At 34.2% G+C, this 21,144-nt stretch overlaps 2 protein-coding genes across 2 annotated transcripts in view; one reads left to right on the top strand and one right to left on the bottom strand.

Moving 5' to 3' along the window:
* LOC134254522 (uncharacterized) overlaps positions 1-10,527 on the top strand; it is a 132,429-nt gene extending 121,902 nt beyond the window's left edge. The window contains exons 2-4 of the mRNA XM_062737046.1: positions 2,370-3,609; positions 6,720-6,784; positions 9,115-10,527. Coding sequence (XP_062593030.1) covers positions 2,391-3,609; positions 6,720-6,742 — 1,242 coding nt within the window. The 5' untranslated portion in view covers positions 2,370-2,390 and the 3' untranslated portion in view covers positions 6,743-6,784; positions 9,115-10,527. The remainder of the gene's footprint in view (positions 1-2,369; positions 3,610-6,719; positions 6,785-9,114) is intronic.
* A 4,331-nt stretch (positions 10,528-14,858) lies between these two features.
* LOC134254523 (cilia- and flagella-associated protein 90-like) lies at positions 14,859-17,481 on the bottom strand. The gene is made up of 4 exons (XM_062737047.1): positions 17,329-17,481; positions 17,038-17,178; positions 16,240-16,356; positions 14,859-15,215 (listed from the first exon to the last, which is right to left on the bottom strand). Exons 1-4 carry the CDS (start codon positions 17,416-17,418, stop codon positions 15,054-15,056), a joined length of 510 nt encoding a protein of 169 aa, XP_062593031.1. The 5' UTR covers positions 17,419-17,481; the 3' UTR covers positions 14,859-15,053.
* Between the last annotated feature and the right edge of the window lie 3,663 nt (positions 17,482-21,144).

Below are 21,144 nucleotides of genomic sequence, written 5' to 3'. Positions count from 1 at the left end.
CAATGAAAAATCTTTGATAGAGTCTGATATCTTCATAGTCAAATGACATTTTATAGGCAAAAGGGATATAATTTAGTTATTTCAAACTGAAAAATAGTCTCAAGAATTTTTATCAACTTAGATTTTTAACAAATAATTATTCTGTTTGAAACAAACATCTGTCAACCGATTATTTAACAGTGTTCTTTTGAAAAGTTTCCTTTCAAAGATATACATATATTGCCATGATCATTGCCTTTTAACCAATCAAACTTTAAGTTAAAATATAATGTCTCATTCCTTCTTTTTATAGCTGTTCAAATTAATGCAGAACTGAAAATGGAAAGACAATATTGATTTTGCTGTTATTGTCCATGACAATGGAATGTGCACATATCATACTCATACAGCAATGAAAGAGGGACAACTGTGTTCTGTATATATAGAAAATCGGATAAAAGTCATTTGTGATTTTATTTGTACATAATGGTTGATGCTGTCATAATTCTGAGATTTATTATGTAATCTAAAACCCTTGTTTTCTGGCTGTAAGTCCTCATTAATAATTGCCTCATCCGATTCCCTTTGATTTTAAGATAATCATGTGTATAGCATGTCATTTGATCAGAGATTGACTTTTAATGATATAGGACTGATGAAAATAAACCCTGTCCTTTTTAAACTAACTTTCCTTTATGTTCTCACTCTGATACTAAATGAGGGTTAGGCCTTAAAAAAAAAGAGAATAACAAATTAAATGTACAAGGGTACAAATTTCAAAGATGAATATTATTAGAATTTGTACGGAATTAACTAAAAGCTCTGATTTACATATATGGGAATGTTTTAACTATATGAAATTGATATAGTTTAAGTTCTTTTATTGAACAAAGGCAAACAGAATTTGACGAATTATTCGACACCAGTATGCATCATGCGATAATCAAGTTTTGATGGCTGTGCCTATAGCGTTGTGTCAGTTTTCATTAGCCCAAGAATTCGTTTTCACAAATTGCAGTCTCTAATTTCTCCTACTTCAAGCGACTGCTGGCATTTATGATTGATATTTCATTAGAAAAGCAAAATGCAAAAGGACTTGTTATGAAGAATTTCTGGTTTTGATGTCCGATAGTTAGGTCTGATTTGGTAGTAATTATAACTGAGTTAGGATAAATTTATGAGCTCCACTGTTGCGCTCATTACATCACAAAGTCTTAACTGATCCCATTTTGGACTCATTTGCATTATAGGAAGGTTTATTGTATAAACTGGGACTTATCTTTGGCTTATATGGGGCAAATTAGTTCTATGTCTGTTTCTATCTGAAACATGTGGTGCTACATGATGAAATTAACCAACATGTTTTATGTATATGCACTTCTTAATTTATGTCGTGTAGTATTATGTAATGTTTGTTGATACACAAATTTGTTTTTTATAAAGTTCTGGTATCAGGAAATTGTGAAAAATGTTAGGGCTTGTGTTAGAGATAAGAAATTGTTTGAAATGAAAACCCTTGTAGGCATTTGATATGTAACAACAATACTTGACAACTCTGTCTTTTTTTAAACTTAATATACGAACATTTGCATTACGAAAATAAATCCGTTTCGACAAAAAGTGCAGTTTGAAGAACCCTCGGGACAAGTGCACTGATTAAAATCCAAGGTTACTTTCTTGTGTGTATATATATATATAATGTACATTTGATATTGCTGCTATGGAGACCAATATATATAGCTTTAATATTGCTAGTTAGTGACACAAGCTACAATATTTTTACCGGTAATTGCTACTTACTGTAATATTGACAAAATCTGTATTGTCTCCTTACAAGGATATTGATTTTAATTTGTCCGTCTGTCTGTCTGTGACTGTCCATCAGTATGTCTTAACACTGGTTTTTGAATGACATTTCTTAAATTCTTCTAGTTTTAGCAGTGAAATTTTGCATCATAACTTCCTACACCTTAAAGAATTTAGGTTAAAAAAAATTGAAGATCAAAACTTCATATAATTATTACCTAGTAAGTGGTTTCAAGTTTTGATCTTTTTACAATGAATTTAGTAAGTCTATATTGATTCCATAGATTTTGAGACCAAAAAGGTGAAGGTCACTTATTCTTGTATGAAATAATCTTCAGATTCATTTCAATACCTATTGATTTTGAGCTGTAAGGGTCAAATGTGAAGGTCAGGGACGTATTTATTGTTATAAATGATTTCTGAATAGTATCTCGGTGAACTTTTGTCCAGAAATTCAGAAGGAAAAAAATAATCCAGCTATGTTTTCAAATCTCTTATTTAGTAATTATTATACAAAATTGATCAACAAAAATATTTTACCTGTGTAACATCAGTAATATAATATGTTTGTGTACATTTTTCAGGTAATTAATTAAGAGCTGAAGATGGATGCAGATTTGAGCTTAAATTTCATTGATCATATGGAGACAAAGGAGAGCTTTCCTGAAAGGCAAAAAGTTCATTCTCCGGACAAAAAGAAAATATTTGTTATGGAAGAAGTGAAAAATGACATGAATGGTAATCCAGATGTGATAAAGAACAAAGAAGATACAAAAGCTGTGAAAGATGAATCTGAACTTTTGCTGGAAGAGCTTCGTCGTTCAGAGAGTACCATAGGGAAGGAGAATAAAGTCCATATGTCCCAGTCCCTGGAAGATTCGGGATTTGAGGAGAAGGAAAGCAGGCAGGAAGTGGAACCAAACAGCTGGAAGAGCTGTGAGGATAGAAATGATACAAGGTCATCAGAACACAGGGAGACTGCCAAGAAATCAAGCTCCATGTACGAATTCACAAGTGCCTCATCCATGTTCCTGTCTTACGAAAAAGTCAACAAAGGTGCTGAAACTTCAACCAAAGAGAAGAAAGATGCTGTAGTGTCTGAACCCAATGAACTTGTTCAGTCCCCTCTGTCTTTGCAATCAGAAATGATCAAGCAAAGTCTTCAGAAGAATCAATTTAGCTCGCCTGTTCAAAAGCAATCATCTCCAGACCCTGATGATTCCAGTGTTTCCATTGAGGAAGATGAAGAAAAGGTCATCATTCATTTAGATTCTAAGCTGAATGAGTCGGTCAGTAGTAATTCTGAGGTTCCTCTACTGAGTCCAGTGGAAGTAGAGAGAAAGTTCAAGGTCACTGCAGATACCAAGATCAGACTGGTGGAAATCGGTGCTGAACTCCACAAGGAGAAAGTCTTTCTTGATAGATACTATGACAATCCTGATTATGCTCTCACTCTGAAGGACTGTTGGTTAAGACAAAGAAATGGATGTTGGGAAATAAAGGTTGTGAATGGGCCCCTTACAAAATTTTCTACACAGTATCAAGAAATTACAAACTGTAATGAAATAGTCGACTTTCTAGTCAATCATTTCCGTAGAGAAGACCTCAGTGGTGCACCGATTGACCAAGTGATACAAAAGCTAGGCTTAGTACAATTTGTGGAGTTCACAACAACCAGACAAACCTACTTCCTCCCAGAATGCACCATTGACCTAGATCTGACAGGATTTGGATACCAGGTTGGAGAGATAGAGGTTATGGCATCAGACAAATCACAGATTCCAAGAGCCTTAGACACCATCACCTCAGTGGCCAAAAAATTAGGTAATATATATGTTATGTTCTGATTCACCAGTTCAAACGAACATAAATTATTTATAAATAAAACTCAGAAACACTTTATATAGTAATATATTTGAAGTGTATACAGTATGCAAGCACAACCATTAGTTTAACTTCTGAAATCCATATCATTCTACAAAAGAAAAATATTCAAATAAAGTCATACTTGCCAACCTCCAGCATGTAAAAATCTGGTCATGACCAGATTTGGAAAGTCTGGTCATAACCCTACATAATTTCCATGATTAAATTTTATACATATATACAAAGTATTATTTGTGTATTGAGAATTCTTTTATTGAAAAAGGATTTAATTTACCTTGACAAAAATTCATACATAATTTGCTTTAATTTACATGTTAAAAATGAAAATTGAAGGTTTCATATTTCAGTATTGACCTGATTCAGAAGTATATGTGCATTTTTTTAAAAAAGCCTTTTCACATGTTTCAGTTTCTGCTAAATTTGAAGTAAAATTTCAGTTTTGAAATTATTTTTCTTCTCTCTTAATTAATTAACTACTGCAATATGTTTTAAATGTGAAGTTAGGCCTACACTGCCTTCGATCACTTTATTTTATCTAGAATGAAAGGTTTTTTTCCCCCAAGATTCCTTGATATGTAACTTGCATAAATATCGTTTCTCTTTTTCTTGGTTCAATCAGAGACATGTGTTTGGTTCAATTTGTTCCTGTTGGCCCTGATAACGATGGCCATTTTAATTGACTTCATTGAATTGTCAAAACAACACCCAGTTAATTGTTTACCTCTGATGCTGTTAAAAGTGTGACCAAATATAGATTTTCGGGTTGTTTGGCAAAAATCGGGTGATAAGCATGACCCACCGGGTCATAAAAAATAATCGGGTTACGGGTTGAAAAATCGGGTGTGACCCGACGAAATCGGGTGAGTTGGCAAGTATGAATAAAGTGATAAGTCAACATTAATACGAACAACATCTACGAAATATCGATAATGGAAGGGATGGGTGGAGCAGGGGATTAAATATTCTTGTGTACCTTCATACTGACTGAAATGTGTAGCATGGATTCATAAACAATGAACTGATGGAATAATATAAATATATTTAATACTTTATATCCAGTGAAAATGGATTATTTAAGACATTTAATCATCAGTATATTCAAATATAAACTTATCTAGTGGTCCATTGATGCAGAGTTTTAATTAATGGTTTTGCAGGTACTTGATATAGATATCCTGTTATCTTAATTGGTCATGTTAGCTCTGACTTCCTTTTAAAGGATAGTCTCTCAAATTAAGTAAGTTTATGTCTACAAATGCTTTATGGCTCTGTTTCCTCATGAATTTCATTTCTCAACAGATAATTCTCATATTTGACCAAAAAGTCATTATCTTTTGCCTTCATTAGAAGTTTCCAGAAATGCTATCATTATTTTAATGTTTTATTAGGACTGGCTATGTTTTAGATTGGATGGGTAATAATGAATTATGATATATAGTCCCGCATTGATTGCAGTTCCAACCCTTCATTTATTCTTTACGCCCATCAGGATTTTTGGAGCATAGCAGAAATTCTTGTTAAGTGTCCAAAATTCATGACAAATTAATAAATGAAACAGAATCGGAAATGATTGATGGCCTGTACTAAGACAAGTTTTTGAATGTTGGTAATAAAAGATGGACCAATTGTCTGTAATTGAGAAAACAAAGGGAGAATTTATGTCATAAAAAATTACAGTATTCATTATGGGAGCAGAGTGGCAGATCTTTGGGTAAAGTACGGAGATAAATAAAGAATTCAAATTAACTATTGATGGGCAAAAAATAAGAAAATTGTGAGATTTACTTCCATTATAAATCATAAATGAAGTCATAAGATTTGAAATTGCAGGAATTTCGTCTCTAAGTTAATAATGTTTGTTAATGCAATCACTGGTCTTTGTGAAAACGAGATAGTCATTTATCAAATGAATATCGCAAAAACTCCAAATGACTTGGAGTGCAGGCCAAGATAGATTACCAAATACATGCAAGACTTTATAACATTTGATTGCATTGATAGTGGGGGCTGATGCCAGGGCTTCTGGGGTGATTACCGAATACAAGCCTTTCTATAACCCAGATTAATCTTAATCGAAATCTAATTTCTGTCGTATTGCAATCAACTTTTGGGGGGAGAATGGGGATCTGTTGCTAATTATAAATTAGTGGTATGAGTGAAATAAGATTGGGTTTTTTTATGTGTATTGTTAGCAGTGATCTTCAAAAAAAAAAAAAAAAAACAAAGAAAAAGGCAATTTCTTCACACCTCTAGTTTAACATCTTTGATATTTCTTTAAGAATGCAGGTTCAATCCTTTGTACGGGTTTCTAAAATAAAACCAAATAAACACCAGATCTTCATGATTAAAGTCATGCACCTACACCACATCTTCAATACCAAAGTCAAACACCTACACCAGATCTTCAATACCAAACTAAGCACCTACACCAGATTTTCACATCCAATATCAAGCACCTACACCAGATCTTAAATACCAAAGTCATGCACCTACACCAGAGCATCTTAATCTAAATCTGGGGGAAGGGGAGCAAAACTTAGAATTTTCTGGTCCATATAGAGGGAATTCAAGTTTGTTCAAATTAAGGGCCATGCAGTTTATTACTATTATATTTCTTTGGTGTATTATTCTCAGGTGACCATTAAGACCCATGGGCCTCTTGTTTTTATACTATTTCAATTACCTACCTGTATCCTGTTCAATACTGAGAGCTTACGGCAAGTGTTTCTCAGGTTGACACAGGAACCTCTCTTTAGCACCTGAGCCCGCCTCAGGTGTTTTGAGGGGCCATGTTTTTGCCATTTTCATGATTTTTATTGTTTTATTCAAGACTTGTGATATTTTTAGCTGTTCCTCATCTTCATCTTTTTTTTTCAAAAGGTTCTTAACAGCAGTAATTCATTCCATTAGTATTAGATTCAGTATCCAGTTTCTCCTTAGAGATCATGAGATGATGTTTTTGACAGATATGAAATATTTTTACATTCGGAACATTTTTAAAATATATGTTTCACTCATCAGTACCAACCTTTTTTTGTGTTTTGTAGGGTTTGAAACTTTTCAGATGTAGAGGGAGTTTTCGAAAAATATGTCGCACCCAGAAGTTAAACAGGTACATTTGTTTAATCGTGATAATCTCTGCACCATCTGTTTCTACCTCCGATTTTCTCCTGTGTAATATTTTATTTCATTAATTACCCATCCTCTTGACATTAGCTGCATCATTTACTGCATGAGTAACTAGTGAAGGGTTATGAGTCAAAATTTCTGCCGATTTAAGCACTATGTAGCTTAGAAAAAAAGTTTGCTTAGATTGATCATCCTCCTTTTTTTTTTTTCTTTTTGCTTTATGATGCTTTAATTTCTGTTGTGAAATATGGTATGAATATATTTCTATGACCATTTTTATGGAATTTCTTGTTTTCTTGGATTAATTAGTACCAGTAAATTGAATATGTCACATTAAATTTGCTCTCTTCATTTGTACAAATATTGCATGTATGCTTTTATTTTTAGCTCGATCACCATGTCTATTGTGATATCTTACGCAAGACAATACTCTGGCATTTTTCATAAAATTGATCCTAAAAAATGCAAATTTAATTAGTTGGTACCAAAAGTAAGATATTCTCACTGGAAAACAATTGTGAAAATTGAAAGTAGGCCAATGTTAAAGTTTTTTCAATAAGTACAAAAATCTCCAAGGTCAAGGTCAAAAGGTCAAGGTAATTGGTATCCATTGGAAGGTCTTGCCACATAGAATACTTATGTAGAGTATGGAAGCCCTAGCCCTAATCGTTCAGAAGTTATGGCCAAGGTTCAATTTTTTTAAAAGTAGGTCAAACACCAAGGTCAAGGTTAAAGGGTCAAAGTTGTTGTTATCAAATGAAAAGTCTTGCCACAAGGATTAGGTATGTAAAGTATGAAAGCACTAGCCCTAACCCTTAAAAAGTTATGGTCAAGGTTTGCTTTTTTAAAGTAGGTCAAACTCAAAGGTCAAGGTCAAAGGGTCAAAGTTCTTGGTATCCAATGAAGGGTCTTCTCACAAGGATTACATATATGAACTATGAAAGCCATATCCCTTACCGTTCAAAAGTTATGGCCAAGGTTAGAGTTTTCTCACAAGTACGGAAATCTACAAGGTCAAGGTCAAAGGGTCAAAGTTGTTGGTATCCAATGAACAAAAAATGCATATGTAAAGTATTAATGTCCTGGTGTCTGCTGTTCAAAAGACATGGCCAAAGTAAAAGTTTAAAATTTTCATGTAAAAGTGGGTCAGACTCCAAGGTCAAGGCCAAAATTTCAAATTTGGTGGTACCCAAAGAAAGGTCTTGTCACAAGGAATACATATCTGCAAAAATGTATGTCATAGCTCCACTAAATCTCAATTTATGGGAAAGGTTAAAGTTTTTGCAAACAAACAGAGAGACAGACAGACAGCTGGACAGACAGACGGACGGATGGACAAAACAAAAACTATATACCCCCCAAAACTTCGTTTACGGGGGCATAAAAAGGTAGATATATATAAAATCTTTCTAAGTAGTCAGAACTCCTTTCTGCATGCAAAGAGAGACAACTCCTGCTACCAACAAAAGATTCATGGAAGTGTGCTTATTGGGAAAGAAAGAAGATCCATAGATCCCCAGTCAGTTAATTGTTTTGCATCTGAATTTCATCAAGAGTCATAATTTGACTGTGAGACCTAGTGGGCTGAATGATGAAGGGGCTAATTGGTGTGAAAATTTTCTGTAATGATTCTGGGGAAAAATCAATGAAGGCACACTATTTAAATTGACAGTTCATTACAGAGCAATGGGATATCACTCCTGTTAATTACAATGCTAGCAGTTCATATATCTTCTATATTTTGCCATCTCTGATTAGCAGGAAATATGGTCTGATTGGCAAAATTACCAGGAACAAAATGTCTACCACCAATGAAAAAAATGATAAGAATTAGGGTAGACTTTCAAGGAAAAGGATAAATATGATTAGTAAAAAATTAAGGCTGCATGCACAATAATACAAGAAATCCTGGTGCATTGTGGTTTATTAATATCATAACTTTTTTTTCCTATATATTTATCATTACGGATGCAAAAGGCATGGGCCTGCAGGTGGGATTTTTAAGGAAAATTATTTTCAAAAACTATTTGACAAAAAAAATGGAACTATATATGAAACCTCTCTAACACTGGTGGTCTAACATTGTTCAAATCCTGATCCCTAGGGGTAGGGTTTGGCCACAAAGTGTTGGAGTTTGAACCCATGACCATTCAGTAACCATGCATGTACCCTAGCTGCCTCTATCCAGTAAGCTACTGGATGAATGAATCCAATTTCCAGTTTGTCAATAAATTGTATAGTACACATACTATGTTTCAAGACACTTTGTATGATTTTTTCCTGACTGTGATGACTTAAAATTTACATTTGCAGGTCTAAGTGAAGATGCAGTCTGTGCAGGGAAAGTGTCACAGTTCTTGTATGAAAAGAATCGCCATTTATATGAACTACTTGTAGAAAGAGGTGCATTGACGCCTATTAGCTAGCTGTTGTAGACAAAATAAGCTAATACATGTATTGATGCCTATAAGCTAGCTGTTGTAGACATTATTATAAGCTCATGCTAGTATAACATTTATCTAGCTACTGTTTGCCTGCTTTCATATACATTATGTTGTAGCTTAATAGTTGTAACATTATAGGTTTGAATTCTTTTTAAATTAATTAGGATTAAGTATATAGTGTTCAAGCACTGTAAATATCTGATTTTTAGCTCACCTGAGCCTTGCTCAAGTGAGCTCTTCTGATCAAAATTTGTCTGTTGTCTGTCGTTGTCGTCTTTGTTGTGGTAAACTTTTTACATTTTTATCTTGTTCTCAAGAACCACTGAGCCATTTCACCCAAACTTGCTGCAAAGTATCTTTAGGTGAAGGGGATTCAAGTTTGTTCAAATGAAGGGCCACGCCCTCTTCCAAGGGGAGACTAGTTATGAATTAGTGAAAAATTAATGGCATTTTTAAAAAATCTTCTTCTCAAGAACCAAGGGGAGAGGAAATATTAAACTCATGATGAATCATCCTCAGATAGTGTACGTTCAAGTTTGTTCAAATCATGGCCCCCAGAGGTAGTATGGGGCCACAATGGCCGATCAAAGTTTTACATAGGAATATATAGGAAAAATCTTCTTCTCAAGATCCATAGGGACAGGAAAGATGAAACTCATGCTGAATCATCCTCAGGTAGTGTACATTCAAGTTTGTTCAAATCATGACCCCCGGGGGTAGGGTGGGGCCACATTAATGGCTGATCAAACTTTACGTAGGAATATATAGGAAAAAATCTTTAAAAATCTTCTTTTCAAAAAACCATTGGGACATAAAGATGAAACTCAAGTTGAATCATTCTCAGGTAGTGTACATTCCAGTTTGTTCAAATCATTGCCCCCGGGTGTAAGGTGGGGCCACAATGGCCGATCAAATTTTTACATAGGAATATATAGGAAAAATCTTTAAAAATCTTCAAAAATCTTCTTCTCAAGAACCATTGGAACAGGAAAGATGAAACTCTTGTTGAATCATCCTCAAATATTGTACATTCAAGTTTGTTCAAATCATGACCCCGTGGGTAGGGTTGGGCCACAATGACCAATCAAATTTTTACATAGGAATATATAGGAATTTTTTTTAAAAATCTTCTCAAGAACCATTGGGCCAGGAAAGATGAAACTCATGTTGCATCATCCTCAAATAGAGTACATTCAAGTTTGTTCAATCATGGCCCCCGGGGGTAGGGTTGGACCACAATGGCCGATCAAAGTTTTACATAGAAATATATATGGAAATTTTTTTTTTTAATTTCTCCTCAAATACTGCAAAACCATGATTAGTGATATTTTTATGGAAGCATGCTCAGATACTGTAGATTCTAGTTTGTTCAAATCATAACCCTCAGGGATAGGATGGGGCCACAAGGGGGGATCCAAGTTTTACATAAAAATATATTAAAACGAAAATATTTTTCTAAAGAATAGCAAAGTCATGATAAGTGATATTTATATGGAAGCATTTTCAAGTAGTGTAGAATTTGTTCAAATCATAACCTCCAAGGGTAGGGAAGGGTCTCGGTGGTGGATAAAAGATTTACACAGGAAAATAAAGGGAAAATCTCAATAACAGAAAAGCTATTTTAAGTCATATTGACATGTAAGCATCCTCATGTATTGTAGATTTACATTTGTTCAAATCATGAGTACCCTTTGGGGTAGGGAGGGAAATGATGGGGAGTCTAATTCAAATTATTACAATGTAATATATACAAACAAAATGTTTAAAAAATCTATAAAAATCTTTTTCTCAAGAACTTTCTCGAGAAATTATATGCAAAATTGATACAAAGGCATTCTCAAGTAGTGTTAGAATTCAACCCCCCCCCCTTCCTCAGTAGACTTTTCAATTCTGATCTGATCATTTGTGCGTTTTACTAGCCGATGTAATCAGGTGAGCGATGTGGCCCCTGGCCTCTTGTTTTACCATATTGGTTGTTCATAAACAGGTCTCTCAGTTTATACCTGAATTGTTGGATTTGTTATTATTGAATATTTTGTTGATTTATACACTTTTCCTCTATCTGACAATGTTGTTTTTTTTTATTCTTTAAAATATTTTTTTATTCTTATATATCATTTTTTTTTTTGTACAGTTTATTCTACATTATTGTTGGAAGCCTAAAAATGAGCTCATCAAAGACCTTTGCTTATTGTCTCTGTTTTCTTTAAACCTTAATTTTGATCATCATACATACGTAGCAGAGGCCTGTTCAGCAGAGCGAATGTTTAGGAGCGGTCACAAACATTTCTATTGGTGATATAAGGAATTTTGGTGAGGGCTCGCGAACGTTCACTCTGCTGAACAGGCCTCATGATTGATGTCTTAAATATATATTTTTTTCCATGTTTGTTCATTGAAACTCTTTCTAGTCTATTACTAATTAATGTTAGAGAACTTTCAGTTATACGCTAACGCATAATTAATACTAAACAGTTTAACTGCCAAAGGAACAATCTCTTTGTAAAAACATGATTTTATTGTTACTGCCTGTATCGGTTTGATATATCCATTGATAGTCTTGTTTTTTTTTTCCAATGTTTTCTTTTCAACCACTCATAAATTTTTAAAGAATAAGAGAAAGATTGAAAATAATAGAATTTAAACTTTCTTTATTCTACCCGGTAATTGTTTCAGCATATTGCAGTATTCCTTTATATACCAGGTGTTTGCAATATTTAGTCTTTGATTATGATATGTGATAATTTTACTTGCATTTTCTTAGGATGGAAATTTGTTTTATAAATCCAAAACTTGGCCTAAATATTGCCTAAGGCTTATAAATCATAAGAAAAAAAGAAAATCAAAAGAACCTATGGTATTAGCTATTTTTCAAGGTCTTAGAAATAAAGATTGTTAGCTACAAGTGTAGGTCAGTATATCCCCCCCCCCTTTATTCAAAGTCTCTGGATTTTATTCCCATAATTATTCATACCAATCACAAAATTAATAATGAGGAAATAAATTGGAAATATAAGATAAGTATAAAATTATTTGACTAAAATGTTGAAAGGCCTCCATAATTAAGAGAAGTTTCCATCCTTAGAATTAGTGTGCTTGTTTATATTTTTCAAAATCCCTCCAATATCATATTTAAGATCAAATATTATGTGATATAACCTAATGATGTGTTCAATTTATAAAATATGGATAAATGATGCATGTTTTCAATTTTTGCCCAATGGGAAAGTGTGTTAAGGTGGATTGGCCCACTATTAAGAAAGGTAACTCTAAGATTTTTTTCTAAATTTTTTTCCTTTGTATTAATATTTTTGTCATTGTCTTTGCTCAAATTTGTCCTTTCAGCTTTGGAATGATACATGTGGCAGTGTTTCTTTTTCTTATTCAACTTCTGTTAAAAATTACATGTTCATTTCAGTGAACAGAGGGTTAAAAAAATTATTTTATCTGTCTCAAGAGTTCTCTTAAATTACTTGTAATGTTTTTGTTTTGTTTTGTTTTTTCGAATACATTGTATCATGCATCCTTTTTCTAAATTATGTCATGTTCTATGCTTAAATAAATTAAACTTTATTTGCTTGAACTTTTCTGTATCATTTATATAATAGGCAAAAATGGAGTATACTTACTTTTAAGGATAAGACACCAAAGCAAACATGTATTATCTACAACATTCAGACTGATTAACTAGAATCATTATTATCACCCGGACCTGCCAGGGCCTTGCCCTAGAACCACAGGGGGCTTCAGTGCAGCCTCCCAGACCCCCTGCCTTCTACCCCCCCCCCCCCCCCCCCCCCCATTACGAAATTCCTGGATCCCCAATGATCAGTTCCAATTTGTTTCTTAAAATTATAGGTTTTTTTTTGTAATGGTTTTGGGCAGCGGATATCGGCCTGGATAGCTCAGTTCGTAGAGCACCTGACTTGAAATGCAGGGGTCCCGGGCTTGATTCCTGAGCCAGCCATACATTTTCTCCTTTCCTGTTACGGTTTACTGTGATTTGTGATGAAGATTATGAGTTTATGACTGTATGCATCCATTGTGAATGTGTATGCTTTTAGACTTTTTTTTCCAGTAACGCACATTGGATGTAGCAGTTCTGGTCTGCTTACAGAATCATAAGACCCCAAGACTCTTGCTGTAAATCACTCTTGGGACAATTAATTTTCGGTGAATCTTTTCATGATTTTTTAATTTCGTTTTTGACATTTCTGAAATAATTATTTTTTTATTTGACCATTCTTTTAGACCAGATGGACGGCTTTTCTAATTTGTAGTCGATAGTATGGGTATTGGCATTCAAGTCAGCATCTGTCTGCACCGTTTTGGTTTTCTAAGTTAATGAACAAATAGGTCTTTCATTCTAATTAAACGAGAACTCTGCTGTTGAAAGAGAAAGCAGTAGGATTCTGCCCAGAACTCTTGGTTTTTACCAGAAAGTGCAAATGGAAGGCAAAGGAATTAACTAATTCTATCGATTAGACAGGGCCGAGACCAAATCTTTCATTAACTACTTTGGGGTTTAATCAAGCACTTTGTGTTGCATACGATATTGACAAAATTAACCAGGGAGTCACCATTCCAGATAAAGATGTGCTTACTATTTGCGAAAAGGTTTGCCAAAATATGACAATTTCCATGAATATGTCTTTCCGAGAAAACTTGTTTGGAAGAAAATTGTAAATGATTTTAATTTAGAAGTTAGTACCATTCTTTGATGCACATTTTTCAATCAATTTTGGCTTAAGGTAATTCCACCCTCCTATGATGCACATTTTTCAATCAATTTTGGAATTTCTTTTTCTTTATTTAATCAATTATTCAATCTTTTAAAAATGATGACAGGGGCAATAACTCCTTCTCAATTCTCTTCATTCAGGCATTTACTTTATTGTCCTTTAATATGAAATAGTTATTATGAATACATGTATTATTGCTGCGATCTGGATTTAATTTGCCGTAATGATCGAGCTTAGAGCTGTATAACCAAGTATGATATTATGATTGAAATATTAAATGGTTTCTTAAAATATATGCTTGAGTCAGTGTTATGATCATTAAAATAATCAACTTCAATGAATGAGAAATAGATGGTCGTTCGTTCGATCGAGTGAGGTTGCAAAAGGTGGGGGAAAATGCACATAAGATATGCACCTGCAAATAAATAGACCATTTCCCATGCACAACTTTGTTGAAAGAAGGTTGTTCATTTTTGTACATTTTTTTTTATATCAGTGCATTTTTTTCTCTCTGAATCGTCACGGTATGCTAAAACTAGATAATTACCAACTGTCATTAATTGAACAAAACTAAAAATCGGGCAATATTTGCGAGCGAACCTTTTTTCTGGTATAATGAGAAAATGGTAATTGTGACGTCTAATGACGAGATTAATTATCGTAATCTCTGTGGGCTTTCCAATAATGAACTATACAGTCGCATTAAGTCGGACATTAAGCCTTCGTTTGAACATTGTTGAAGCTGCAATGGATCAAGCAAGTACATGTTTATGCATGAACAACCTTTGGCTTCTTTATGATTCAATGCAAAAAGAGCTATAACTCTCAAATAAAAGAACATATTTAATAATTCAAAATAAAAATACCTTTCCAGTATGAAATATATGAAATCATGATATTAAAATCAAATTAATTTTCGGTCTCAACATAATTTTTCGTACAATTACATTTCGATCTTTTTATAAATATACTTTGTGAAAACTAGACTTGAATTTATATGTGCAGTAACAATGTTTTTTTTTGTTTTGTTTTTTTTCATTTTGAACATTAATATCCCGCCTTTATTTCATGGTTTCTCAATCGGCGGAAGTCCTGTTCCGCGGGGGTAGGAGAAGCCCTGTGCCACGTGTTCGATTCTGACACGCGCTCTACAAAATGGTTCCAGAATATTTTCTGCTCTTTGTCCATAAGCTGAGGAACTCAAAACTGGCCATATCCTATTTTTCTCCTGCACAACAAAACATCATACAATACATATAAAATTAGTTGTTAAGAAAACGAAATTTTACACATAATTAAAAAGTTGTGGGAAGACAATGACGAGTTTATACACGATAGCGAGAAAACTTGAGATTTTAGCTTGCAATGGCCCAAAATACAACTGAACAAGTAAGTTATGCGCTTTAACGCGAAAATTACTGTCTAGCAAAAATTGCTTTATAACGCGAAAGTTATTATTATACTATGGGTTAAAAGTTTATTACCGAAACAAGTGACTGTGTATTTAACCCAGGCAATTTCGTGGGGGGGGGGGGGGGGCACAAACAAAGATTTTTCTTTTGGGGCATGCACTATCAACTACCAAAAAATTCCCTGACAGAGATAGAAAAAGGTCATAAAACTTAATTATTAAAGTGTTCTACAGCATTAGTAAAATTATTGGGGGGGGGGGGGGTCACGGACGCCATGTGTCCCTGGTTCTTATGGCCTTGTAACCATTTATGATTTACAGTAATAAGCTAGGTTATCTGACCTTTGGATACAAAGAAAACCACAATTAAAGCATTGCTACAGAACGAAGCATATATGCGAGTTTACTAAGATACACCGGGACTGGACTGTTAATGCCCCAGGATTCGATTCAACCTCTACATATGACTATTATGTACTATACATGCACTTATGATCCAAGCATTCGGATATTCCTCACAATATAACAAACTGTATGTCAATTTACAAAACCCAAAACACTAGACTACCTTCTTGATATGTTAAGTATTAACTAAAAAAATAATAATAAGGGGCAAATTCTACATGTACTTTAAAAAACAAACAAACATGATATGACTTAAACCTCTACACCTTGCTTGAGATGACAGATGGTTCTTATATGAAAAGCCGTATACATGTAGTAACATACAGTAGCACTAGTGTGTGTTTTAATTCGTTCAATGACATAAAATTCTATACATGTGTGTCAATTCTATAGCAAAGAAATCTAAAAATGTTAAATTTACAGTGTAGGATACAACCTCATCGTGAACAGCGATTCCGATTTTCAGGATGTGGTTCCGATCGTCTCGATGAATCTTACTATCGTATCCTTCTCTTGGATGAAACAGTCTATCATATGTCGAAAAACTATCGACCTACAAAATGCAAAGAAACTAGTAACTTATACAAAAAGATATTGTAATGTTTATCAGCCCTATAAACCTCATTTATATAGATGTTAGCGAAAGATATAAACAATAATACTGAGTATAATTTTCGGTAAAACCCTCACAATGAACAGATATCACTAAATGATCTTTGTCCATGCACATTAAATTTTCAGTAAAACGCTTGCTAAAAACTTTTTTTTTCAATATACCATTATCACTTGTATATGGAGTTTATTATGTCTCCAAATTGATTCAATACACAGAGTACCTCCATGTACAAACAGTTTCTAAAACGAAACAAGCTATTGACAAATAAGTCGATGATACGGAAATATCAATAATATGTAATTTAAAATCAACATGTCGCAAACTCGGTAGACTTGCTTACAAATGAAATCTGTCGCTAGTGGAATATTTACTGAGACCTTTATTAGTTTAATTAATACATATTGTTAGGTAGTGATTGGTGTTTCTTTTTTCCGTTTATCCATCACGACAAGGAGCACATAGCGGACGTGACCAGTCGACAAGGTATGCTTACTCCTCCATGGCACACGATAACTGTCCGCTATCTTCGCATTTAATTATCCTATATATTGCAAAGCTTCAAGAATTTCATATTATTTTCCAGAATTTAACTAAAAAAATAAATAAATAAAGTATTACCACAGTGCCCCTTGTTCTCTTTCCAAAGAACGTGTCCTTCAGAGTTTCCAATTCATGGCGGGACCACTGCTTCACTCCAGGCCAGTGTCTGGACCCATCCCCTGTATTTGCCAGATGGTTGCGACGAATGGTTTCCGTCCTCTAAATTATTCCCAAAAAATATAATTATCTAAATTCTTACGTCTTTAAAGTTTCGATAACCAATGGAACCAGCTGTCATAGTCCAGATGCATTTTATTTACTTATGTTGGGAACTAGGGAACGCTTCGAATTGCCAACAAGTATACATACCTGGATAACATTCTTCCACAGGCCAGCCATTTCCTCGGGCGACAGGTATGATTTCCCGTAAAGGGACATCTGTTTTCCTTCATCTCCCATTTTTGCTTTGTATTATTAGAATATAGTATTGTAGTCAAGCTTTTCTTGGTTATTATGACGTAATCTCATCGAGACTGATTGTGACGTCATAATATTGACAAACATTTCACGTAAACTTGTTTATTAGGCTAGTAGTGTGCCGTGGATAGAATAATTTAAAATTGAGTTTTCGACCTTGAAAAAAAAAATTCTTCTTTTAAATCCAATCTTTGGATTTGTTCAACAGATTGATAACTCACCCTCTGTCATGTTTTCAGTGTGTGTTTGATTAGTATATAAAATCCTTTTTAACTAAGTAACCTAGATCAAAAGGCCTGTCTGTTCGTCACTTGGCGTCCATCGTTGTCGCGTAAACTTTTCCCCCAAAATCTTCTCGGAAACTACCAGGCTTCAGTATTAATGCAGGACAAACGTTCCACATTTTATTTTGATCAAAACAAGGTCTTTCATTAATATTATTCTTAAAACATTAGGCGTGATAAACCAATATTTCACTTTAATTTTTTATGTTTTATGCCACAAGAAATTGCATTCACTTCGCTGTAAACGCGAGTTCATAAAAATCGGTGTAATCGCGTTTCACTGTAACTCAGAAATTAAAGCAAAATTTGACAAGCAAATTTTTTATCAAACAGAAAAAACAAGCAAATTCAAAGAATTGTGGCCCCCGCTTTCGGTGTCTTTGTGGGTGAGATGTCAAATATGAACGCCCTATCATATGTCATTTAGAAATTATCACCAAAGTTGATTTTTTTTTTTTAAAAATGAGGTCAATCGGTAAGGCCAAGGAGTCAGAAATCATAGCATGCTCGGAAATAGCTTGTCATAGGTAAAGCACATGTCAAATATGAAAGCCCTATGACTACTCAATCAAAAGTAAAAAGGAACAAGATGCGTTTGTGAACCACCGATGACCGCCTATGGCAACAATGCGAAGATTTTCTTAAATGCAAAGTAAATATATTGGTACCCAAATTTTAAAAAGTAGGTCAAACTCCAAGGTCTAGATAAAAGGGTCAAAGTTCTTGGTATCCAATGACAGGTCTTCTCATACGGATTATTTATGTGAAGTATGAAAGCCCTAGTCCTTATCGTTTAAAAGTTTTGGCCAAGGTTAAACTTTTTATAAAGGAGATCAAACTCCAAGATTAAGGTCAAAAGGTCAAAGTTCTTGTTATCCAATGAAAGGTCTTGTCACAAGGATTAAATCTGCGAAGTATGAAAGCCATAGCCCTAACCTTTTAAAAGTTATGGCCAATGTCAAAGTTTTTTAAAAAGTGGGTCAAACTCCAAGGTCAAGGTCAGAAGGCCAAAGTTCTTGTTATCCAATGAAAGGACTTCTCACAAGGATTACATATGTGAAGTATGAAAGCCCTAGCCCTTACCGTTTTAAAGTTATTGCCAAGGTTAAAGTTTTTTCATAAGTACGGAAATCTCCAAGGTCAAGAGGTCAAAGTTGCTGATATCCAATGAAAGGTCTTGCCACAAAGAATACATATATGAAATGGAAAACTCCTAGTATGTACCGTTCAAAAGTTATGGCCAAAGAAAAAGTTTGGAATTTTTGTGTAAAAGTGGGTCAAACTCCAAGGTCAAGGTCAAAAGGTCAAATTTGGTGGTACCCAAAGAAATGTCTTGTCACAAGGAATACACATGTGAAATATAAAAGTCATAGCTCCACTTAATCAAAAGTTATGGGCAAGGTTAAAGATTTTGTGACGGACGGACAGACATACAGACAGCTAGACAGACAGACGAATGAGATTTAATGTCCCCTCGCTTTCGCGAAAGCTTTCGCGAAAGCGGGGGACAAATATATAACAAGCTTGATAACAATATCATGTGCAGATCCTCATGGGGTGACGGTTCCTGATATGTCAAGGTCCGTTAATTCTCTTGCAGTTTTTGACTTTTCTTGAAAACTATTGGAGTTTTAAATGAAACAAGCAAATTCAAAGAATTGTGGTCCCCCGCTTTCGGTATCTTTTTGGGTGAGATGTCATTTTTTTATGACATTTTGTGTCTAATATGAACGCCCTATCATAAGTCAACGATTTAGAAATTATCACTGAACTCCAAGGTCAAGGTCAAAGAGTTAACGTTCTTGGTATCCAATGAAAAGTCTTCTCAAAAGGATTACATATGTGAAGTATGAAAGCCCCAGCCCTTATCATTCAAAAGTTATGGTCAAGGTTAAAGTTCTCTCATAAGTACAAAAAATCTCCAAGGTCAAGGTCAAAAGGTCAAGGTTGTTCGTATCAAATGAAAGGTTTTGCCACAAAGAATACATATGTGAAATATGAAAGCCCTGGTATCTACTGTTCAAAAGTTGTGGCCAAGGTCAAAGTTTTAAGTAGGTCAGACTCTAAGGTCAAGGTCCAAGGGGCAAAGTTCTTGGTATTCAATGAAAGGTCTTCTCACAAGAATTATATATATGAAGTATGAAAGCCCTAGCCCTTACCATTGAAAAGTTATGGGCAAGGTTAAAGTTTTTTCATAAGTACGGAAATCTCCAAGGTCAAGGTCAAAAGGTCAAAGTTGCTGATATCCAATAAAAGGTCTTGCTACAAAGAATACATATGTGAAATATGAAAGTCCTAGTATCTACCATTCAAAAGTTATGGCCAAAGTAAAAGTTTGGAATTTTTGTGTAAAAGTGGGTCAAACTCCAAGGTCAAGGTCAAAAGGTCAAATTTGGTGGTACCCAAAGAAAGGTCTTGTCACAAGGAACACATATGAAATATGAAATTCATAGCTCCACTGAATCAAAAGTTATGGGCAAAGTTAAAGTTTTTGTGACGGACGGACAGACTGACGGACAGACAGACGGACGGACGAATGAGATTTAATGTCCCCTCGCTTTCGCGAAAGCGGGGGACAATGACAAATTCAAATGGTGTAAGATCTTAAATTCTGATCTAGAAAATTTCTGCAAAATGTTTTTATTTCAAATGTTGGAGCTGTAGCCTTTAAAATATTTTTGCATTTGTCTAGTTTTTTTTACTTACATAATTAAGAATTACATGATACATGAAAAATATAAAATAAGAAAATGGACGATTAATAGAAAAAATGAATGTACATGTGTTTGGTAAATTCTTGAGCTAGGTTAAGTGATTATCTATTTGGGAATTACTTCCTCTGAATTATCGGAGTTAGATGTGAATAATTTCAGTCAAGTGTTGGTTGGTGTCAAGGGCTTTTTTGTCTTATGTTTTTTTTTCGTCTTACTTTCTAAGATTTCTTTTTAAATCAAAAAGGCTACAGCCAGGTGACTGAGATGAGCGTTTTAGCTCCTGGGAGAGTTTTGCTTTTGTTTATTATGTTCCCCAAACGAAGTTGGGGAACATATTGTTTTTACTCTGTTTCTTATTATTATTATTATTATTATTTTTCTTCTTCTTCCTGGGTACTTTTTTGTCCGGGAATGATCTTGTAAACCTGTTCGTCCGATGTAGGTAAAACCTTTTTAGGGTCAGTAGACATGTTATGTAGATTTGCGGAATCAAGGTCATTTTGCGCGCACGTGCTTGCAAGAGCGCGCACGTGCAACACGTGAAATGACCAATATAATGGATATAGCCGCAACTTTTCTATTTTTTGATAAAATACTTTGAAACTCATAATGTGAGGATATATTAGTAGTACAGACATGATGACATGGTCAAAATAGCAAGATCTCACGCGCATGCACGTGCGCTTCGCTCTGATTGGCTGAAACTAAAG

The sequence above is a fragment of the Saccostrea cucullata genome, unplaced genomic scaffold (genome assembly GCF_032062105.1).
Source record: "Saccostrea cucullata isolate Sc308-1 unplaced genomic scaffold, CSIRO_AGI_Scuc_v1 ctg19, whole genome shotgun sequence".
NCBI lineage: Eukaryota > Metazoa > Mollusca > Bivalvia > Ostreida > Ostreidae > Saccostrea > Saccostrea cuccullata.
This window is presented reverse-complemented; position numbering and strand designations above follow the sequence as displayed.